This window comes from Chinchilla lanigera, unplaced genomic scaffold (genome assembly GCF_000276665.1).
Source record: "Chinchilla lanigera isolate Chin_1 unplaced genomic scaffold, ChiLan1.0 scaffold00012, whole genome shotgun sequence".
In the NCBI taxonomy this organism is placed as follows: domain Eukaryota; kingdom Metazoa; phylum Chordata; class Mammalia; order Rodentia; family Chinchillidae; genus Chinchilla; species Chinchilla lanigera.
The window spans coordinates 4399332-4423092 of record NW_004955413.1 but is presented as its reverse complement, the minus strand read 5'-3'; the positions used below and the strand labels follow the sequence as shown (position 1 = coordinate 4423092).

Here is a 23761-nt window from a genome sequence, read left to right as displayed (position 1 = left end):
GACAGGGGGTGGGGCGAGTACGGCGCCGGGGGTGGGGGCGAGGAGGACGCGGCTCGGCTGGCATCCGTGTCCTTCCTCCACCCAGCCCGAGGAGCCAGCTGGTGTTGTGGGGACGGGGAGCTGGGTGTTCGAAGAGGAGGAAGCAAGCGTGTGTCACCGTGTGCCTCCGTGTGAGGGCTGTGCCTCGGGGACAGCTCCCAGGGCTGGGGCGGAGGCGGGTCGGGAGCCAGGGGGGTTGGGGTGCAAACTTGGGGCTGGGGAGCGGCTGTGCAAGACTCTAAAAGGATGTGGGCTCATGCGTGTGCGCACGTACACACACAGACACACACAGCGTCTTCATAGGACGTTTATTCTGTTTTTCCTTCAGCCCAAAGCAGCAGGCATGGGGAGCCGACTGCCCTTGATGGTCTTTCTGGAAGAGCCAAGTTGGGAAGAAAAGGGTCAGAGGAAAAGTGGGGAACAGGGCGAGCCTGAGGGCGGAGGTGAGAAAGGGCAGAGCCTGAAGAGGCAGAACCTGGCTGGGGATCCTGAGAGAAATGGACCAGGGAGAGGAGGAAGAGCGTGTGTCACCCGATTTCCCAGTGTCCTGAAGGCTTGGGGGAGAATGGGAGTTGCAGGGCTGGGGGACTGGGGCCTTCCTTGAGGCATCCCCTCATGGGGCTCAGGCCCAGCCTAACTTCCTGCCAGCTAAACTCACCTTCCGGACAGTTCTGCATGGAGTAAGTGGCCGTCACTGAGCTTCTCTCCCAGCCTGTGCTCTAAGAGAAGTGAAGGCTTCATTCCCAGTTTTGTTTTTAATTAAGTTTTTTTTTTTTTTAAGACAGGGTCTCACTGGGTACTTCACACTGGCCTTAAACTCACTATATAGCCCAGACTGGCCTCCAACTCTGAGCACTCCTGCCTCAGCCTCCTGAGTGCTGGGATTACAAGCGTGCAGCACCACGCTGCCGGGCTGGGGTTTTCATAAAGAACAAAACAGACAGAGGATGTGCACCGGTTTATAAATTGAGATACGCTGCCTGGGTGATAAGAAATTGTGCACAAGGGCAAGTGTGTGGCCGTGTACATGGGTATGTGTCCATGGAGGCCTGTTTGTGTGCCGGTCAGGATGTGAGGTGGTCCTGCCAACACAGGCTGAGGGGCAGGCAGTCCGGGGTAGAGGGGGCTGGCTTCAGGGCCTGTGGATCTGCTTCTGTCCTTGACAGGCTGTGTGGTCCTCAGCGAGTTCCTGCTCTCTGGTCACAGGATCCTGTCCTGCAAGCTGACAGGCACCTGCTGTGTTTCCAGGCTGGCAGGTCCTACTCACTGTGTGGCTGCTGGGGAGGGGCTCAGGAGACCTGAGCGGGCTGGGGTTTGCAGAGCATGAACAGTGCCTTTGAGCTTCTGGAGAAGGAACAGTGTGCTTAAGAGCCCAGTCTGGCTGGGAGCAGAGGAGGAGAAACAATGGCAAGTGGCGGAGCCGGGGAAAGGAGGAGGCCAGAGCCCTGGGATCTGCTACATTCATCTGGTCCGCGCCTGACAGGAGACACGGTGGACGGCTGGGGACGCCTCAAGGCCTCAAGTGACGTTGCGAGTCTTCAGCCGGCTGTGAGGAAGACAAGGAGATGCAGATCCAGCCCCCAGCCCCTCAGCGTTGTGGAACCTGGGACCATCATGGCTCCCAGACCCTGCTTTTCTCTCCCAGGGCAGTGGTAGCTCCGCGGCGGCCACCAGAGACTCTCCTGGCCTGCTGCCTCTTCTCCTCCAACCACCCCTTCCCCTCTCCTCTCCCCCGTCTCTCCCTCTCTCCTGCCCCTTCTCTCCCTCCTTGCCCTCCTTACTGGGAGCACTGGCAGGTCTTCTTCTCACTGAGGAGCCGCTTGATCTGAGACATCCTCGCTGCCTGGCGCTGCCCAGGGAAAAGCAGAGGAGTTGTGAGGGTCCCAGGCCTCCAGGAGGGAGGTGTCCCTCAGACAAGGGAGTGGGGGAAGCTGGGAGAGGAGAAACATGGCTGTGGCTGAAGCCACCTGTCCTGAGATCCACTCTGCTCTTTCCTGCCTCTCCCTCCACAAGGGAGCTGAGGCAGGGCCTGGTCTGCAGTGAGGGAACTTAGGCCTGGGTGCTCCAGGGCCCAGTGGGAGACATGGTGGGGGGTCTGCAAGGCTCACTTACCCGTTGGTGCCGGCATCGGACACAACAGAAGATGCAGAGCCCGGTGAGGAACAGAAAGCCCAGGGTGCCCCCCAGCACTATAGCCAGGAACATCGACTGGTCCTGGTGCAGCCCTGTGAACACAGCTGCAGGGCAGAGGGGTGCTCAGTGCACCGCTTCCATTGGGCCAGAGCTGCTGGAGAGGCAAATTGGGGTCCCATCCCAGGGCTAGATGAGATAGCAGGGTGTGCAGAGCTCTCAAACACCATCCCCGGGGACTGAGAGCACAGGCTGGGAAGGGCTTCACAGTTTAGGTTTGAGGGCACTCTGCAGAGCAAGAAGCAGGGGTCCAGACCCCAGGCCAGTGTGTGTCTGAGTTTGGGGGCAGGAAGGGGAGCTTTTGGCCAGGAGGCTCCTTCCCCAGCCTGCAGACTTTAGGGATCCCAGAGGGCTACAAAAGGGAACCTGTAGTCCATTACCACACTGCCTTCTCACTCCTATGTCTCCAGGCCACCATACAAATAACCCTCTCTGGTCCAGGAGGCTGGGACTGTGGTCTCTGCTACCCCCTCCCCCAAAGGTCCCACAGCTCAGGAGACTTGAATGCATTGAAACCTGGATCCTCACCGTCGACCTTGGACTCCAGAAGGACCTGGTCCCCATCACTCAGGAGACACTGCCATGTCCCTGCCTCAGCAAGCAACACCTGAACCTGTTTCTCTTGCTTCGAGACCTGAGGCTTCTTGTCCTTCAGCTTCCAACTCAGCACCAGCGTGGGGGAGGTGGGTCCCAGCACCTCACAGACCAGAGAGCTCTGGTTCTGCGTCACTGCAGAGAAAGCAGAGACTGAGACCCTGAGTTGGCCCTCAGGGCCCTTCAAGCACTTGAGGGGGTCAGGAGGAAAGTCAGTGATCCTTTGCACCCTTTCATGTATCGTTAGGGGTCCAATGGTCTTGGATTTGAATCCTAACCAGCTCTACTTCTTAACTACCTGTGCATTCCTGGACCAGGTACTTAACAACCTGATCCCAGGAGAATGATTCAATGTAAGAATTCATGTAAAGTGTTTGAAGAGGGGCGCTAGCGGGTCCTGAGCATCCAGTGTTAGCCGTTATGTGGGGAAGTGCTAAGATGATAGGAGATAATTCAAAAGCTTCAGTGCTAGTCTTGATATTACCATCGCTTCTAGCATACAAGGAACGTTTCATTATCCCTATTAGAAAAAGGAAGAGACAACAGTTCCACAGTTGGTAGGATGCTTAGCCAGGGTTGGGCACAGGCAGAACTAAAGCCCTACTTGTTAGCTTTAGGGTGTTCTGGATTCTGGGTTCATTCCCAGCACCAAAAGACAAACAAAGCAGCCCCAACCCACAGGGCACTTGATCTGTTCAACCAGGCAACCAAGACCTCAGCATCCTCCTTTGGGGCCTGGCTGGCCTCAGCGGTCATCCTGCACCAGCGCACCTGACCCCTCTCATCCCAGCCCTCACCCCGCATCACCACCAGGTTCACTTCTTGGTGCAGCCTCTGGCCTCTGTCCAGGGTCAGAGTCAGGTTTCCGGAGCCAGCGTGCTGGAGCAAGACTGGGGACAGGGTGAGGCACAGAGGGGTTTTCTCCGCCATCTGGAGCTTGGGGTCCTGGGCGACGTTTACTATGGTCACCTTCTTGTTCTCCACGGAGAAGGTGATCCAGGACTGAGAGGAAGAAGCCCTGTCTGCCTGCCAGCTCAGCTCCCCATGGAACAGCAGGTTTTCATTGTCGAAGGTCAGCGGGAAGGACAGCTCCAGCGACTCCCCCTCTTTGTTGTAGAAGGTGCTGGGTGTCTTCCCCATCTGAAAACCTGGAGGTGGAAAGAGAGGGGAAGAGAGGAAAGTGCGGTGGCCAGTGTGGCAGGGGCAGCAGAGAACAAAGGGGACCAGGTGAGTCCACACACAGAGCTTGTCAAGGTGGGTATGGCGCTTCCACTCCCGCCCCTGCAGTCTTGCTCCCACACCACCTCGCCAGCCCAGCCCTTTCCGTTCCCAGGCAGCTCCCACCCTCCTCCGGAGAGCCCTTACTGAAAGCCTCACAGAAGCCATCAGGCCTATGCCCCTGAGAAGCGTAATTCCCAACATTTCAAAAAAACATTTTTTTTTGAGACAGGATCTGGCTATGTAGTCCAGGCTGGCCTTGAACTTGTAATCGTCCTGCCTCAGTCTTCCAAATGCTGAGATTACAGGTGTGCACCACCATGCCTGGTGAAAGCCGACACCTACACAGGGCTTACTGCATGCCAGGCCCTGTCTTGGATGTATCCCATGTACCAGGTGTCACCGTGATGCTGCAAGTGGATACTGTCAGATGCAGAAACCAAGGTGCAGATGTTCAGTGCCTCGTCCAGGGTCGTGTGGTTGTGGCAGAGTCAGGATTTAAATCAGAATCCATGCACTACACTGCACTGCTTTATGTCACACCTGGAGATGCCTCCTGGGCACTGGCTCTCACCACAGTGCTTAGCTCAGCACTGTAGAGGTGCAGTGTCAAATGTCACCAGTGTCCCTGAGTGGCTTTGCCAACTTGGTAGGGCCAGGGAGCCAAGGCAGCAAGGAAAGGAGGTCCCTGAAGGGTTGCTCTAATCAGCTCCCTGAGGAGAGAGGTCCCTTAGGTCAGCGCTCAGCCCTAGGGGTTTCTTGGCCCAGGACCTGCCCCTACCCCATAGCAGCAGTGAGAGTAGAGGGGTTAGGAGCCCCCTGAGCAGGCAGGACACTCAGAGCAAGATCCCCTCTTACTTAGCACCAAGATGTGGATGTCCAGCTGGAGCTGCTTATTGTCCTGGGAGACGGTGCATTTCCAGGTGCCGCTGTCCTGGACCTTCATATCAGGCACTAAGATGTTCATCTTCCCTTCGATAGGTTCACCCCTTGGGCTGGTGAACCGTACTGACGGCTTGCTGTCCCGGGGCCCCTCCACGGCCAGGCTCAAAGTCTGCCCCTGCACCAGGCGAGTGCCTGAGCTGGCAGTCACTGTGGAGGGAGCAGATCACCTGGGTCACACCCACCATCCCCAGTGAGGAGGGTAGAGGAAACAAGAGAGTCTCCTCACTGTCCTGTCCCCATGTCACCTTCCCTCCCAGTTCCCCGCTGCCCACCCCTAGTCCAGGGCGGGCCTCCGGTTCCCTCTTCTCCTCCTCTCCCGCGCCCCTGCTTCCCCAGTCTCTCCCCTCCTTCCCTGGTTCCTCCCCTTCCTCTCCCTCTCTCTAGCCCTTTTTCTCTTCTCTGCATGACCAAGGCCTGAGGAAGGCATGAGGACCCTTGGTTCCCAGCCCAGCCCACCTGGGAGCTGGGAAGCATCCCCAGCGCAGGCCCTGGCTCCGGGCGGTTAGAGGGGTCACATCCTGGCCTGCCCCACTCACGTCTGAACACCTGCAGCTCCACTGGCATCTTCTTGTTATCCACTTCGCAGATGTAGAACTCTGAGTCTTTCACCTCCAGCTTCCGGATGATCAGGGGAAAGGACCCTTTATCCCACTGACTGCTCTTGGAGTCAATGCGGTTATGCAGGTGGGTTTTCCCTGCAAATACAAGCCATAATGGGGAGGCAGAGGTGCTGGGTGACATGGCACCCTGGCACCAGCGGTGCCCACAACTCTTCTAATCTGAGTGCAGAAACTGCCCCTCATTCTCATCAGAAAACCCCAGACCTGAGCAGAGGTCCTGTCATACTCAGTTGCCTGGTGGGGAAAGAAATCTCACTGATTCAAAATACTGTAAAACAATATGCTGATCTAGAGGGCACCATTTCCTATGGCCAAATAATTTCTTGTGTTATTTTGTTTTGTTTTGTTTTTAAGATAGTGTTTCATTATGTAGTTCAGGTTGGCCTTGAACCCCTAGTGATCCTCCTGCCTCAGCCTCCCAAGTGCTGGGATTACAGGCATGGGGTACCATGCCTGGTATGGCCCAATACTTGACACACGTCCTCACCAGTAATCACAGGAATTCCAAGCACAGGCCCTGTTTCACTTATGCCACAGAAAAGGACATAGAGGCTCAGAGATGTAGCAGTTGCCCAAATCCTTACACATTACAAGAGGGAGTAGAAACTGGTACAATTTCTATGGAAGGTTTTTTTTTTTTTTTTTTTAAATAGGGTCTTGGGCCAGAGATATAGCTCAGTGGCACAGCACCTGCCTGGCAGTCTTGAGGTCCTGAGTTCAATTCCTGGTACAAAAAAAAAAAAAAGACAGGCTCTTCCTATGTAGCCCAGGCTGGCCTCAAACTGGTGGCTATGGGAAACAGTCACTAAGACAATGAGGCTCCGAGCTTAGTCAAATGGGCTGGGGCGGGGTGTGATGTGCACATAGCCCTGCTTTGGAAGCCAGCACTGCAGCAAGAGGAAAAGAAAACGAGCAGGAGAGAGAACAGCCATAATGCAGAGTGCTTAGTGTGATGCAGCGAAAGGTGCTTGTCCAGGCCAGGCGGGGTGGCGCACATCTGTGATCCCAGCACTCAGGAACCTGAGGCAGGAGGATCTCGGCAAGTTCTTTTTTTAAAACTAATTTTATTGTTTCACTTTTGATATATATGATGATCATATTCCTTTTCTCTCTCTCTCTTTTATTTTTTTTGTCTTTTTGAGACAGGGTCTCTCTGTGTAGTTCAGGCTGGCCTTCAGCTCACTTTGTAGTCCAGGCTGGTCTCGAACTTGCAATGATCCTCCTGCCTCAGCCTCCTGAGTGCTGGGAATACAGTTGTGCATTACCACTCCCAGGTCTTTTTCTCTTCTTAATGGAGTCAAAAGTTTTTAATGGTGAGGGAGATCAATTTTTCCTTTTATCCATTTGTGCTTTTGTGTCAGTTGAAGAATTCTTTGCTTAGGAGATCCTGAGATCTTCTCCAACGTGTTATATCTTTATATTTTACACTTAAGTTCATAATGCATTTTGAGTTAATTTTTAGATAAGGTATAAGTTCTTTTTTAACCTGTGGGTATCCAATTGCTCCAGCCACCATTTATTGAGAAGTCTTTCTTAGAGGGTACGGTGGCAACAACCACAATCCCAGCACTTAGAGGCAGAGGCAGGAAAGATCAAAAGTCCCACCTGAGCAACTTAGTGAAAGCCTGTCTCAAAATAATAAATAAACAAACAAATACATAAATAAATATTTTTAAAGTCCCTGTAGAATCTCTAGTACAAAAAAAAAGAAAGAAAAAAAAAGAGAAAAAAATAACAAGAAGGAGGAAGAAGAGAAAGAGGAGGAGAAGGAGAAGAGGAAGAGGACGAGGTGGGGGAGGAAGGAGAAAAGCAAAGGGAAAGAGTTGGATGTGGTGGCGCACACCTGTAATCTCAGCATTCGGAGAGGCTGAGGCAGGAAGCTGAAGCCCAACCTGGGCAATGTGGCAATTTGGTGAGACCCTAACTCAAAATTAAAACAAAAGAGCTAGGCTTGAATCTCAGTATAAAGGTCCAGGGTTCAACCGCCAGTACCGGAAAAATATAGTCCATCCTTCCACTATTTGATTATTTTGCAACAGTGCTTTTTAAAAATCAGTTAGACGTGTTTGTGTGGATCTGTTTTTGAGTTCTCTGCTTTGTTTCACTGATCTACTTGTTTTGTATGTAGGAGGTCTTGAAAGCAGGCAGACTAATTACTCTCTGCTTTTGTGGTATTAAGGGTTGGACCCAGGGCCTTGCACATGTTAGGAAAGCACCCCACAGCTGAGCTACAGTGTTAGCCCTTTATTTTCTTTGATTTTATTTGGATATGGTCTCACTAAGTTGCCCAAGCTGGCCTCGAATGTGTGATCCTCCTGCCTCAGCCACCCAGATAGCTGGAATTACAAGTACACACCACTGGGCCCAGGCCTTACTGCTTACTTTTGATAGGCACGGGGTCAAATGTGTGTGTCACTGTGGGGAGAACCTTTACCCTGCTGAACTTTCCATCCCGTGAGCATGTGCTTTCTGTCCACTGTTTAGACTTCTGACTTCATCAGCATCACGGGGTTTTAAGCTGCTGAGTTTCCATGTATTTGGAGATTTTCCTGTTTCTGGTATCGTTTGATCCTTTTTCGTTTGTTTTTGGTCTTTGAGACAGGGTCTTGCTTTGTAGCTCAGGCTGGGCTTGACCTCTTGACCTCACAGTGACCCTCCTGCCTCAGTGCCACCACGGTGGGTCATTGAGTGTCTTATAGAATGTCCCTCTGGTGAGGTTTGTCTGATACTTTCCTCTTGATTAGGCTTGGGTTGGGGGTTTAGAGACAAGGATGGCACAGGTGAAGCTCTGTTTTCATTCCACACCAAGAGCACATACATGACTTTGGCCTGATGCCGATCTTTTTTTTTGTACCAGGAATCGAACTCAGGACCTTAAACTTGCCAGGCAGAGGTTGTGCCACTGAGCTATATCCCCGGACCTTGATGCCAATCTTGATAGCCAGGCTGAGGTTGAGCTCTCCTGCTTCTTCCCATGAAGTTATTCTTGCCTTCCTGCTTCCCTCTCCATTGGGGCTCTTTGGGAACAAGCAGCAATGCCCTAGGCTGTCTTTATGGTGAGGAGTTCTGCTCTGCTGCCTTGAGCGACAGATAATCTATAAATTACTTGGCATTCTCCATGGAAGATTTCTCTTCTCCCCCATTTATTTGTTTATTCAGTCAGTTATTCATATAATCAGAGACTCATTTTTTTTTATTCTTTGGGATGTGAACATTTTCAGGAGTGTTTTAGAATTCGTTTTGATTTATTTATGATGATATTGAATGTATCTTTTTGTATTTTTTGGTGATTGCTCTAGGTATTACATGTGTATGGTCACAGCCTATTGCTGTCATTTTACCTGCTGTCTTCTGTGATCCTTCTGTGATCCCATTTACAATACAATTCCTTTAAAAAATTCCCATGTATACATTTAGAAGTACTCACATTGTGCTACTATTTTTACTTCAACTGTATAAGCCTGAAGCTATGGCTCTGTGATAAATTATATTTTTTGTTTTGTTTTGATTTGGTTTTGGCTTTCTGAGACAGAGTCTTAATATGTACTTCAAGCTGGCCTCAACCTTGCAGTAATCTTCCTGCGTCAGCCCCTGAGTGCTGGGATTATAGGCAGGTTCTACTATACCCAGAAAAGTAGAATATGTTCTTAGCATGTGCCAAGCCCTGGATTCAATCCCCAGCACTAAGGGGCTAAAATAATCAAGAGGAAGAGAAAAGCCTATTTTATTTATCCATTTATTTGTTTACCTTTTCTTTCTACCCTCCTGATATTTTAAGATTCCTTCTTTCTGTTTAAAGATCCTTCCTTTCTGTTTAAAGATCGTTCCTTTCTGTTTAAAGAACTTTCAGGATTCTCAGCTGGCAATAAATCCTTTTTTGTTTGTTTGTTTTGTCTTTTGTTTTTTGGGACATGGTCTTGCTATGTAGTTCAGGCTGGTCCTGAACTCATTATGTAGCTGAGGCTGTCCTTGAACTTATGGCAAACTTCCTGCCTCAGCCTTCTGAGTGCTGGGATTACAGGTGTGTGCCATCATGCCTGGCTGGCAATAAATTCTTAGTTTTCTTTCTTCTGAGAATGTCTTTATTTCATCTTCATTCCTGAAATGTATTTCTTCTGGGAATACGGCTCTGAACAGTTCTTTACTTTGGTACTTAACAATATCATGTCATTTTCTTCTATCCTGTGATTTCTGAGATAGAATCTGCTATTATTCAAATTGTTTTTGTTTGTTTGTTTGTTTGTTTTGATACTGGGAATCAAACTCAGGACCTTGCACTTGCCAGGCAGTTGCTTGTGCCACTGAGCTATATCCCTGGCCCTCAAATAGATTGTTCCCTAAAGGTACAGTGCTATTTTTCTCTGGTTCTTTTTTTTTTTTTTTTTAACGAGGAATCGAACTGAGTACCTTGCGCTTGCCAGGCAGGCACTGTGCTGCTGAGCTACATCCCCAGCCCTCTTTTCTTTCTAGGCAAGTGCTCTACCACTAAGCTACATGCCTAGCCCTCTCCTTTCCTTCTTTCTTTTCTTTTCTCTTCTTTTTTTTCTTTTTTTTTTTTTCAGTACTAAGGATTGAACCCATGGCTTTTGTATGTTTATTCTGAGACAGGGTTTTGTGAAATCACCCAGGTGGGACTCGAACTTGCCATCCTCCTGTCTCAACCTCCCAAGTACTGCTGGGATTACAGGAGTGCTTTATGAGTCTGGTGCTTTTTTTTTTTTTTAATAGGGTCTCATTATGTTGGCCTGTTTCTAATTCCTGGACTCAGGGATCCTCCTGCCTCTGCCTCCCGAGTAGCTGAGCACACAGGTGCACGCCTGTACCCCACAGGTTATGATGTGTCTTGATGTGGGTTTCTTAGGGTTTATTCTGTTTGAGGTTTACTCAGCTTCTCGACTCTTGAATCTAGGTTATGTCTTTTGCCAAATTTGAAGAGTTTTCAGCAATTCAATCTTTCTTTTTTAAGCTCCGTTTTCTTTTTTCCTCTCCTTGAACTTCACGGACACAAACATCTGATCGTTTGTTACAGTCCCACTGGTCCCTGTGGTTCTGTCAGGTTCCTTCCAGCCTATTTCCTCTCTGTTGTTTAGTCTGTGTTGTTTCTATTTTTCTCTCTTGCAGTTCACTGATTCTTTCCTCTCCACTTCCCTGTTAAGCCCACTCACTGAGCTTTGTATTTTGATTACTGAATTTTTTTCAGTTCTTAAATTTCTGTGTGTTTTTTTCTAATATCCTCTTCTTTCTTTGCCAAGGTTTTTGTGCTTGAGTTAGTTTTGAGCATACATATCATAGCTTGTTGAAAGATTTTTATCTATTGATTTTCTTTTCCACTCAATTTGAGTTCTTCCTGATTCTTAGTACTGAGTGGTTTTTGATAGAAACTTGGACATTAGAGCATTAGATTATGAGATACTGGATTGTATTAAACCTTTTCTTTTAATTGGCTTTTAACATCACAACACTGCTTCATCAAGAGCAGGTGCGCACCGCCTTTGCCTGCCAGATGAAGGCAGAAGTGACCTTCCCTCGCCAAGCTGGGGAGAAGCCCCTCCCCGCCCACGGGGCTGAGTGGGAATTCCGGGCCCCCACGTGATCACTGTGCGACCCTGCTTTGGGGACAGCCCTCTCAGTGCTTCTCAGCCAAAGTCCTCCTGACTATCCCTCAGCCCTCCTCTGACACCACCTCTGCAGCAGGGTTGAGTTTGGGCTACAAAGGGAGCCCACGGCGAGCCTGAACTGCACAGCGAGACCTTGTCTCAAAAAAAAAACCAAAAAAAAGAGGAGGGCTTTGTTTCACTAGGTTGCTTCTTCCTTAGCCTTTAGCTAGAAGACAGCTGGGTTTTGTAGAGCTTTTGTTTTTATTTTTGTCTGTGCCCATTACTGTTTCCAGGTTTAAATGGAAATGAAGAACATGTTATTAGATACAGGATTCTTATCATAAAGTGGAAAAGACTTTTGGCTAAATTATGTTCACTTTCTAGTCTTCTGTGGGGGTAGAATTTCCACGTAATGAAACTGGGTGTTTAACTGAGGAGATTTCTAAGCAAAACAAAAACAAAACCAGAACCCAAAGATTTTGGAAAACGCTCAACCTATTCATACCTCAAAAATGAGGAACTACGGTTGGAAGAGAGCACCAAGGACTGGCTAGACTACCATTCAACAAAGAGTGTGGGGTTATTGGGACTGAAGTGGTTAGAGGGGGATGAGACGGAGGAAAGCTGTTGGACTCCTTGGAGTTGACAGGATAAACAGTAGAGCTATGAGACAGGAATGAGAGGATTACTCAAAAAGAGGGAAAAATTACCCCAGTGATGATTCAAGATCATCAGAGCCATTTTTCCAGTTTCAGCAGACCATATGCCTCCATCTGAAGCCTTGGGGACAAGACCCCAGCCCAGCAGAACCACAGGGACAGAACCCTGCCTACAGGGGGTCACTGCCATTCCAGTGACCTAGGGGCACATCAGCAAACTAAGAGTTTATGTTTTACTTAGAATCTAATGGAATCTGTCTTGCTAAGGTTGCTAATCACCCCTTCCTCCTTTTTGAAATAGAAAAGGCTATCCTGTGCCTGTCCACCATTATATTTTGGGAGCACTTAATTTGTCTAATTTCACAGGTTCGCAGCTGGAGAGGAATTCTGCGTCAGGATGAATTATACCTTGATGAAATATATATTATACATATCTGATTTGGATGCTACTTGGATGAAATTTTGGATGTTAGACTTTGGAGTTGGTGCTGGGATGGGTTGAGACTTTTGGGGTTGCTGGGATGGGATGAATGCATCTCGTATATGACACATTATGGACTGGATTGTGCCCCCACAAATTCACATACTGAAACCTCAGACGCCTCACCAGTAAAACCAAAGGCTTCGATGGAGCTGCGTTTCCCAAACTTCTGTCATGCTCAGACTTCACACATGGTTTTAGCCAAATCTACCCATTCCATATATGTAACATCTTTAAGTGAGTTCATTTTTTCAAATTAAATAAATCTATTTATTTATCTTTACTTCTTTGCTTAAATTTATTTTTCTTTTTTTTTAAAATAAATTTATTTTTAAAAGGAACTTTATGAGCCAGGCGTGGTGGCAAATGCCTGTAATTCCAGCCCACAGGAGGCTGAGGCAGGAGGATTACTGAGAGTTTGAGGCCAGCCTGGGTTACATAGTGAGTTCAAGGCCAGCCTGATCTATATAGCAAGATCCTGTCTCAAAATAAGAAAAGAAAAGAAGAAAAAAAAAATTGAGAGCCATATTGTTATAACTGTCACTTAAAACTAACAATGGAATCTCAGTTAATCTTAATAGTACAAAAAGACTGATAAAAATTACATGATTCCCGATGTGATGAAATTGGAGTTGCAAAACAACATCTATGAAATGTTCTTGGGGAAAAAGTTAACCAGGTGTAGTGGCATACACCTGTAATCCCAGCACTCAGGAAACAGGTATAAAAGTAATATTATGAGATAATTGTGGAAATTGAACACTGACCAGATATTTATTGTATTCAAGGAATTGATTTTATTTGTTTGTTTTTGCTTTTTTCCGGTGCCAGGAATCGAACTCACGACCTCATGCTTGCCAGGCAGGCACTGTGCTGCTGAGCTAAATCCCCAGCACCTAAGGAATTGATTTTAATTATTATTTTTTTGTCTTTTTTGAGACAGGGTCTCGCTATGCAGTTCAGGGTGGCCTTGAGCTCACTTTGTAGCGCAAGTTGGTTTCGAACTCAAAATGATCCTCCTACCCCAACCTTCTGAGTGCTGGGATTACAGGCATGCACCACCATGCCCAGCTGATTTTAATTTTTAAAGAGTAATAATGACATTTTTGTTCATTTTGTGCCAAGTATCCAACCTGGGGCCTTGAGTAGACGAGTATCCTACTACTGAGCTACATCCTCAACCCTGGTAAATTCTTTTTTAAAGAATTTATTTATTTAATACTGGAGGTTCAGCCTGGGGTCTTTGCACTGAGCCCCAGATATTTTATTTTAATGAAACAAGGTCTTGCCAAGTCACTAAACTGCCTCAGTCTCCCAGAGTGCTGGGATTACAGGCACGCACCACTACGTCCAGCAAAACAATGATTACATTTTCAAACTAAAATACTGAAGCATTCATAGATTAAATGATACAGTCTCTGGCATTTGTGACATGATTCAGTGATGGGGTTGCAGTGGGGATGTAGAGGAAAGACAGTTAACCATAAATTGATCATTGTTGAAGCTGAGTGGGATACATGGGGGTGATTATACAGTTATTGTACTTGTATATATGTTTGGGATTTTTTTTAATAATTAAAAGAAAATATTAAAAAATAACAAATGAGGGAGCCAGGTATGGTAGCACATCCCTGTAATCCCAGCACTAGTGAGGCTGAGGCAGGAGGATGGCTGTGAGTTTGAGGTCAGCCTGAGTTACATAGTGAGTTCAAGGCCAGTCTGAACTACAGAGTGAGACCCTGTCTCAAACAACAAAGTCAAATTTAAAAGAAGCATTCTATTGCTTTTAATGGAAATAAAGTGTCATTCTACATGGACCTGTGGCAATAACATGTTTATGATGTGTTCTATGGGATAGTTATTTTTCCACTACCTATTAAAATAAGGTCATGAATAGTAAGACATTGTAATTAATATAGGTACTACCAAAAGGGATTTGCCACCAGCAGTTGGCATGTGGAAATTCCAGACAAGAGTGCTACTGAGTTTCCACCACCCAGCCCCCTGGGGTCCCAGAGTTTCTGGGAGCAGATCCTTGAGGCAGGGGGTTCAGCCCATGGATGGGGCAGGGGATTGCTACCTCGAATCAGGTAGGAGTTCTGTTGGGCCAGAATCTTGGTATCGTTGCGAAATTTCCAGCTGAAGGGCACGCTCCTCCTCTGGGACACTGTGCAGGGCAGCTCCACGGTGCCCCCTTCTTTGCCCAGCACCACTTCCTTTCCCTGAGTGACCACTGGGCAGAGTGCTGGGTGGGAAAGAAGAGTCAGCCACAATCCCATCACTCCTGCCCCACCCCCATCTTCCCACTTCCAGGCACCCCACCTTCCCTGCCTGCTCCCAACACTTACCCAGGTGCAGCACCAGGAAGAGGAGCCCGGAAGAGACTCCTGCGGGCATTGTGGCCTTGCTGAGGCAGGCGAGGGCCTGAATCATCAGAGGCCTGAACCTGGAGAAATGACAGGGACAGAGGGAGATACTAACTGTTAGTCAGCTGGCATTCGTTGGGCCTGGAACACACAGGGACCTTGCTCTCGCAGGACCCTTAGTCGATGGGCACATACAAGCAGAACCCTGAGGTGCGTGACATCAAAGGCTGTGCCTGCTGAGATCTCTGATGTTAGTATGTAGCATGATAATAATCTCCCAGGCCTGTCAGGGCATCGGATGAGAGAGAGGAGGGGGTTGGAAGGAAGGGGAGGGAGAAATTAGTATATCCATGAGTATCAAATACAGATTAAAGTATCAGGCACTTACAGAAAGAGTTGTAGTCTTAGCCTGGCGTGGTGTTGCGCACCTGCAGTCCCAGCACTCTGGGAGACTGAGGTAGGAGAATCACAACTCCCAGACCAGCCCAGGCAACTGAGGGTCTTAGCAAGACCCTGTCTCAAAATAAGAAAAGAAGCTGAGGGTGTAGCTCATTGTGAAGGTCCTAGGTTCAATCCCCAGTATATCAGCAAGCTGGAGAGAGTTAGTTTAGTTGTAGTCTTCTAATAAAAGCAGAACTCATTCCTAGGGGTATTTGGGGAGAAAATAACATAACTACTTTTGCTCTCTCTTTGCTTAAGAAATACCCAGTTTTGAGAGATTGTAGTATGGGTGGGTTTTCTTGTTTTGTTGATTATTTGAGGCTTTTAACAAGTAGTTCATGAAAGAAGCTCAACATAGAGAAAAATCTCTTTTTACCTTGTATTTCTGCTCTGGTTTGATTTTTTTTTTCCTTTTTTTGAGACAGGGTCTGGCTATGCAGTTCAGTCTGGCCTTGAGCTCACTTTGTAGCCCAGGCTGGCCTCAGACTCAAAACAATCAACCTCCTGAGTGCTGGGATTACAGCCGTGAGCCACCATGCCTGCCTTTTTTTTTTTTTTTTTTAGACAGGGCCTTGCTATGTAGTTGGCCTCAAACTCTATGTAGCCCAGGCTGGCTTTGAACTAGCTGCAATCCTTCTGCCTCAGCCTCCCAAGTGCTGGGATTCCAGGTAGGTGCCACCATAACCAGCCTCAGGTTGGTTTGTTTGTTTGTTTTCCGGTGCCGGAAATTGAACTCATGACCTTGCACTTGCCAGGCAGGTGCTGTGCCGCTGAGTTAAATCCCCAGCCCCCAGCCTCAGGTTTTATTTTAAAACCTTAAACATGGATTACCAATTCTGCTTCATATAAGTAATACACAAACGTATAGTTACAACATTATAATTCATTGTATCAGTCCAGGCTCAGAAACTGTAGTAGATAAATTCCAGATAGTTTTATTTCACATGTAAAAACTATCACTTTTAAGCCAGGTGTGGTGGCAAATGCCTGTAATCCTAGCACTCAGTAGGCTGAGGCAGGAGAAGCCTCAGTCACCTCTAGTTCTAGGCCAGCCTGGGCTACACAGTGAATAACATCCTGAACTACATAGCAAGACCCTGTCTCAAAAAACAAAAGCAAAGCAAAACAAAACAAAATAAAGCAAAACAAAACAAAAAACTACCTATCACTTTTATGGATATTGTGGTTTTGAGTTGTTTGATTTTTGTTTTTCCAGGTGCTGGGGATGAGGACCCAAGGCCTCTGCCACGCCAGGCGAGCATTGCACCCCTGGACTACACCCCAGCCCTGACACTGTAATTTTCAAGTGTATAATATATTTACCCCCTCAACTGAGGCTGCCTTGTTCTTATTTTTATTTGGTTGAGTCTCCTGCCTGTGTGCCAGATGCTGGGCCTATGGACAATGTGAAGCAGAGACATCCTTGGGCTTCAAAGCATGGAACACGTGGAAACATACCCCACACCGAGGCGGGGAAGAGTCTGCGTTGTGAGCACTTATTTATTCACTTATTTATTTATTCATTTATTTTATTTTATCTTATTTTTGCAGTGCTGGGGATCAAACCTAGAGCTTTATGAATACCAGACGTGTTACACCACTGAGCTATACCTCAAGCCCTTGTGTTGCTTTTTAATTTTTTATTTGTTTTGTTTTTTGAGGAAAGGGCTCATCATGTAGTTCAGGCTGGCCTTGAACTCACTATGTAACCCAGGCTGCCCTTGAACTCTTAGAAATCCTCCTGCCTCAGCCTCCTGAGTGCTGGGATTACAGGTGTGCACAAACACCAACCTAATTTTTTTTTAAGTTAAAATAACTTTAAAATGCTATGCCCAGGCCAAGAATGTGTTCTTTAACAGGTGGGATAGAAAAGGATTCATGCAGAAGGCGGCAAAAGGAGGGGGACTGAGACCATGGAACCAGGTCCGTGAATGTTGTGCTAAGATGCTGGACTCGGTTTTGGGGAATTGGGAGCCTGGAGAGGGTTTTACCTGGAGAAGATAATTCGATTTGCAACATGGATCCCTGCAGCTGCTGTGAAAGTGGAGCGGGAGGAAGCCCTGCGGCAGAGCAGGACTGCAGCGCTGTGAGAGAAGAGGATGCCTGATCTGAGACAGTGGCTGGGCATGTGGACGAGTTGAGAGACTTCTGAGGTAAAATTCTCACACTTGGAGCCTAATCCAGTGTGAGGACCAGGAGGAAGAACAGAGGTCATCTGCTCACAGTTGGACCACCCTGTGAGGCCTGTTGGGCCAGTGGGGCCCTGGCAAGAGGCCATTTAGGGGAAGGACGACTCTGGCAGGTCTGGAAGATGGCCAAGGCCCTTCCTTCAGAACCGCTCTGAGTGTGCCATGAGGAAGAACAGCATCACCCGCAGGAGCGATTCCAAGAGGAAATCCTGGGTCAGCACCCTCAGCATTGCCAGGGAATGTGTCAGAAGGCAGATTCCCAGGCCTGCCCCAGACCTGCAGGGCTGGGTCTCCAGGTGACGGACACCTACTCAGGTCTGAGAACCCAGAGTGAGCAGGAGGGAGAGGGGAAGGGCATTCCTGGCCTAGTGTACTGGGGTGTGGGCAAGTTGGAGGGGGGCTTTGTGTAAGGGGAGAAGAGAGAAGCGGCGTGGGGAGGGCAAGGGGCAAAGCAGGAAAGGGGCTTGGGAATCAGAGTGTAGATCTTCACAGGCAGGCTGAGAGCTGGGTTTGGTTCTGGAGGTGAGGGAGCTGCTGCTGCCCCTCACCCGCTGCAGGGCTGAAGAGTATGCCCAGGGTGTCATGAATGCAGGGGGAGCACTCCACATGGAGCTGTGTCCCTCGCCCACTGCTGACTCTGATCAGAGGTGTAACACTTAGAGCCCATGCTGCATAGAGCCTGTTACTCTACGCAGTTTCAGGATGCTTAACACAGTGAGTAGAGAGTAATTGACATCAAAGGAACAGAGAGGAGAGGAGGCCAACAGATAGCACCTTAAAAGCAGGCAAGAGCAGGGCCCCAAGAGTCTTTGAAGTCCAGGCCTGGGCCTTGAGTGGGCCTCAGCTTGGACGGGCCTTGGGCTGCATCCACACTTATTCTCCCTCCCAAGCCCGAGCTTTCTTTCCCCTAGTCACCTCTGCTTTCTGAGCTCTGCAACCATCGGGCCCCCTCTGAACCCGCCCAGATCCCTGTTGACCCCATTGGATGTATTGCATCTTCCACCATATGACATCATGATTTGGGGTCCCGATTTCTCCCCAACCAGCTTGAACTCCGTGAGGAAAGGGATAATAGCCCAGCCAGCTGTGCAGCCACCACAGGCCCGACACCAGCAAAACATAGAGAAGGGACTCAGGACAAGTTTAGTTAAATTATAACAGATCACATTTGGTTTTTCTCCGGTACCGGGAACCGAACTCACGACCTTGCGCTTGCCAGGCAGGTGCTTTTGCCACTGAGCTAAATCCCCAGCCCCTTATAACAGATCACATTGAATGGGGGAAGAGAAATCACTGATGGCTTTGCTGTATGAAACATACTACTTCCGCATGTAAAACGGGCCATTGCGGCTGGCTGGGGACATGGCTGAGTGGTAGAGTGCTTGCCTAACAAATACAAGGCCCTGGGGGTCAACCTCCAGCACCTCAAAAAAGGAATGAAAAATAAGTAAGTAAATAGATAATGGATCATACAAGTGTGTGTGCACACCCAGTGTGTCCTGGGTGGACCCAGGTCACCCAATCCATGCTGCTTATTCTTCTCCATCTTCTCTACGCCGATCTCCACTAAGCAGCTGCCGCCAGCCAGCCCCCCAGCCCTGGGGCTGTAGCTTGGGCTGGCTGGTGGAAAGTTCTAGAAAGAGAAGTGGGAAGATCCAGACAAGAGTCTGAGGCATTTCTTTTTCCCTGCTCTGGAGCTATTTTCTGGCAAGAGTTATCTCGGCCCTCTCCGCTACAACTCTGGCCAGAGAACCCCTTATCCACAACTCAGTCCTGCACTGGGTTCCAGAAACACAATTTTTGCTGTAGCACACTCCCTGCTGTTACTAGGGGCTGTGGGCCCCAACATGCCAGTTGGTTTCCTTATCTTGTGCACACCTCAGTAAAAATAACCCCTTTCTACAGTCCCAGGAACCCCATGAGGTGGAGTCTGAGTGCTGGGTTTTCTCTCCTGTGAGGCTAGGGGAGAAAAGAGAGCTCCCGTCCAATTCCTCCGTCTGCCCGGAAGAGGAATTACTCAGGGCCTAACGCGTTGTTGATGCTTGACACAGAGACAGATAAATACAGACAGAGCCTAACATGTGGTGGATGTTTGAGACAGAAAGACAGATAAATACGGATGGACAGAGGGATGACAGATTTTGCTGACACCAGGGAACCAGGAAGAGAAGGGTCAGGAAGGGGGCTTGTTGGTAGTCAGGGGGAGGTTGTTTACAAGTTACTGCAGGGTGGCATGGGAAGCACTTAGGGGAAGGCTGGGGTGAGGAGTGGGGTAGGGGAACCTCATACCCAAAAGCGTCCCACTGTATCCCCACCCCACACTGCCTCTGTTTTCGGTGAGCAGAGGGTAGGGGGTGGTGCCCATGGGTGATCTCCCTGCTCCGAGATCCTGTAAGAAGTCTGACAGTGTGGAGGGGCGTTCTAGGCTCTTCCCCAAGTGGTAGCCTTTGTGTCTCCCCCATCCATCATCTGGAGCTGGGGCCAGTTTAGAAAGCCACCTCCTCCCTGCCTCCAGCTCCCTGTGCTCCCCCGCCCCACCCAGGGCTCCGCTTAGTACAGGAGGCTGTGGGTTTCCAGCCGCTGCTTGCTTTGGTGCTTTGGCTTCCGCTGCCGCCCTAGAGATCTGGCCTTTGATTTCCACATCCTCAGCGTCCCCAGAGGCCCTCAGCCTCAGTACAGTAGCATCCTGTGCACCGTCACCCCTGGGAGAGGCCAAGAGAGCTTGTGGTCTCCCGAGGCTGGCTCTCTCGTTTTCTCTCTCTCTCCCCCTCCCCCTCCCTCCCTCTCTCTTCCTTTGCTTATTTCTCTGCTTATGCATTTCTGAATCTGTGCTTCCCCCTGTCCCTGGCTTCAGCTTCCAACTCCCTGTGGGTGCCTCTCCTCCTCCGTGCCAGGCTCTGCCTGTCTCTTCCTGCTCCGAGTGCCCCTGCCCTTTCTTCCTTGTCCTTCCCCTCTCCAGCTACTGCCACTGGGGTCTAGTTCCCGCCACCCTGCCCACAGCACCCCAGCCTCTGGCGGCACAGGCTGAGCTCTGATCCAGCAGGGCTGCAGAGCCGTGGCTTGCGCTGAGTGGAGAGAGGAGATGGCCGCAGGGTGGGAGGGACACAGCAGACAAAGAAGAGGACTGATTTCCCGAGAAACATTCGGAGGCCCCCAGGGAGACCCAGAGGGAAGCAGGGAGAGACACGGAGTGGCTCTTGAAAGCAGCAGCCACCCTTCATACAATCTTCCACCCCGTGCACAGCGCAGGCTGGGCAGAAACGGAAGGGGGAGGCAAAGCAATGAAAAACTCTGGAGGCGAGAGGCACACAGAGAGGAGGATGCGATGTGACCAAAATGGCAACACGCGCCCCACACACCCCAAGGCTCTTGAGGTTCCCACAGCCCTCACCCTGGCCCCAGGGATGGGATGAGGGCTGGGGGGAGGAAGAGGGCACAGCCCCACCACAGTGACAGTCTGTGGTCCCACAGGCACTTTTATCTTTACCCCACGGCCCACTCAAGCCTCCAGCGGCGGGATGCACCCTCCAGCACACACATTCTGTCGACTGCTGCCTGGCTTCGTGTAAACTTCCTAGAGACCCAGACCCCTCGAAGGGACTCTTGTGGTTTGGTGGCTGCAACCTCCACCATCCTCTCCTTTGCCTCAGACACCCACACAGGGAGCCCTGCACCCCCCCAAAGAGAGGTACAGATGGAGCTCAGCCTTCCAATCCCGCACGTCTCCCCCACCCAGCGCCCTGGTGTCTGGGGTCCCATCTCCATCCAAGTTACTTATTCAACGCACATTTACTGCGTGTCTACAGTGTGGAGACCCTTGGCCCCCAACTCCTCAGCGTGCCACCTTCCTATTATGGCCAAGGGCAGGGCCTGAGGCTGCTTGAAGGCTCTACCTATCACCAAGTGATGTGGGATGATATTTATTCAAAGGTAGGCCTCTTCCGTATAAGTGTCCCCAGCCTAAAGGAGGGAGGCCACCTCCTGAGACTCAGAGCAGCCATTTTGTATTAGCCCACAGGTCTGACAGCACAGAAATTGTTTATCAAAATATGAAACAGCAGTGATCTCCCTTACCACATTCCTCTCCCAGCCTTGCGCTCTTAAAAAGGTGCCTTACAAAATAGCAGGACGCTCACAAAGACTATCCCACATAGAGTGGGATCTTTCATGAGCGGAGTCTTTCTGCTTTAGGGATCACAGTGTACCCCAGGAGAATTCTCCTTCAGAACAATTCTATGAGGTAAAGGGCGGCACAGAACGGCTTCGAAGGCCACTAGGTCTCTGGAGAAGGGAAAGGCTGACAGTGCGGAGCCCGGAAGCTAGAGTCCTAGAGGGATTGTACTTGAGGACTATGGCGTCCCATGTCTCCGCCACACCTCACCAAGCCCAGGGTGGTGTGGGGTGTCCTACAACCCTTTTCTACCTCCCCTAGCCTCCAGGTACACCTAAAACCCGTTCTCGTCAAATCATGACATTGCTAATGTCATCCTTATCTTAAAAATAGTATATATATATATATATATATATATATATATATATAGCATTTCATGAGATCAGTTTCAATATTTTTTGAGAATTTTAACCTCCTATTTTCTTAATCAAGCTAAGGAAAACAGAAGTGTCTTTAGACATATTGTTCAAAAATTCTAAAAATGCGCAAAAGTAGAGTTAAACTTTAAAATACACATAAATCCAAAAGAGTTAAGAGCAGCTACATAGATTGTGTGGTTTAAGAAATGCTGCAGGTGTGATTAGAGGTGTGACTTTTTAGTGGTTGTGTCACTGCAGAAATTAATTTTAGGAAAACCGTCTCTTGACCAGATTCCATTTCTCATTCTCTTTTTTTCTTGCTTTTACCATTTTTCTCCTCTTTTCGCTTCTTTATAGATCTCCCACCAGTATACTTATCCTTCTCATTTCCCCTTTTTACTTCTTAGCTCTTTTCCTGCTCTTTCCCTCTTTCGGGCTTCACCCTGTCCCCTGTCCCATGACTAATTGCCTTCTACTGCTTTGCTCCACTGGGCCTTTTCCGATCTTGTGAGGATCTGAGCCTGGCGGGGCTGCACAGAGGAACATGGGGTAGTCCTGGCCTCTTGAAGCTCACAGTTGCAGTGACAGATAGCTTAGGACCAGTTGTGAGAGAAATGCAAGAGAAGGTGGCCACCGCTGTGGGCAGAGGCCTGAGAGTCTGGCATGCTCCAGTGCATGGGCCGCCATGTTCGTGTCCCTTCCAGGGATGGCCCTTCCAGCTAAAGCTGCCCCTCTTACCTCCAAGCCTGTCTTTCTTCCTCTTGTTCCTTGAACAGATGTGAGGGCGTGGGGCTTTGCAACTAGGAGCCCTGTGGGGAGAGGGCTTGCTTACTGCTGCAGAGATGTTCTTAAAATGAAGAGAGACAGGAAGCAGGGTAGCGAGGCTTCTCCACTCTCCAGGCCTAGGCCAGCCCCCAACGTCACCACCTGGGCCTGGGGTCACCCCTCCCACACCCCAGCTCTTGGGGAAAATGTCGAAGTGAAAATGCCAAAGTCATGGGGAAAACTTAAGCAGAAACTGGTTGGAGCCTGGAACCTCACAGTAGTAAAAGAAAGACTGTTCCTGACACAGTCAGACGCTACGGGGCTTCAGGGAAGAAAGTAAGAAGCAGATAGGGGCTGGGAGAGCAGCTGAGGTCCAGGGCCTGGGGGCATTTTTCAGCAGGCACTCCAAGGCTACAGGTAACAGAGATGTTTAGGTGGCCCATCCTGGCCGGAAGGGCCAGGGATGTCCCCAGTGACCATGGGCCCTGACGTTCCCATCTTCCAGGTGCCTTTCTCCTGCAGAGCCTCTCCTGAGCTGCATGTTGGATTCCCATTTGCCCCCTGGACGTCGCCACCTGGGTGGTTACCAGACCCAAGCCCACTTACCACGTGTGCACCTCCTTCTCCAAGTCCCCACTCAGCGAGGGTGTTGCCAACCACCAAATTGCCCCAGCAAAGTAAGTAGAGTGTAATTTTTAGCTAACTCTTCATCCAGCCCCTCTCATGTATTTATTTGCCACTTCCTGTGAAATGTTAGCTTCTAAATGGCTCCAAAATCCATCCAGGTCACTCTGTACCAGTACCCCCATTCTGACCCACGGCCCCACTGCCATCCTTTGCCTGCATTCCCTAGTCCTGGCCTCTCCACGCAGCCTTTCTCCAGGATGACTTCCACACACAGCAGAATTGAGCAACAGAAAGTGCACATGTTTGATTCCCAGCACCAAAAGAAGAAGAAGAAGAAGGAGGAGGAGGGGGAGGAGGAGAAAGAGGAGGAGAAGGGGCACATGTAGCTGGACAGGGTGGCACACACCTGTGATCCCAGCATTCCAAGAGGCTGAGGCAGGAGGATCGAAAGTTTGAGCCCTCTCTAGGTAACTCAGTGATTTAGTGAGACCCTGTCTCAA

At 49.4% G+C, this 23761-nt stretch overlaps 1 protein-coding gene across 1 annotated transcript; it reads right to left on the bottom strand.

Moving 5' to 3' along the window:
- Nucleotides 1-982: 982 nt before the first annotated feature.
- Nucleotides 983-22767, bottom strand: Cd4 (CD4 molecule). The gene is made up of 10 exons (XM_005378829.2): nt 22608-22767; nt 14692-14789; nt 14424-14588; nt 5523-5681; nt 4900-5133; nt 3621-3971; nt 2758-2958; nt 2152-2276; nt 1821-1888; nt 983-1585 (listed from the first exon to the last, which is right to left on the bottom strand). Exons 2-10 carry the CDS (start codon nt 14774-14776, stop codon nt 1558-1560), a joined length of 1416 nt encoding a protein of 471 aa, XP_005378886.1. The 5' UTR covers nt 14777-14789; nt 22608-22767; the 3' UTR covers nt 983-1557.
- Nucleotides 22768-23761: the final 994 nt, after the last annotated feature.

Excerpts from the sequence above, each read along its gene's own strand:
- Cd4 (XM_005378829.2), bottom strand. The coding sequence starts at position 14,776 with ATGATTCAGGCCCTCGCCTGCCTCAGCAAGGCCACAATGCCCGCAGGA. Across the intron at positions 2,277-2,757 it reads TCTGGAGTCCAAGGTCGACG|CTGTGTTCACAGGGCTGCAC; the intron begins GTGAGGATCCAG and ends TCTGCCCTGCAG. Across the intron at positions 1,586-1,820 it reads AAGACCTGCCAGTGCTCCCA|CCGGCTGAAGACTCGCAACG; the intron begins GTAAGGAGGGCA and ends TCTTCCTCACAG.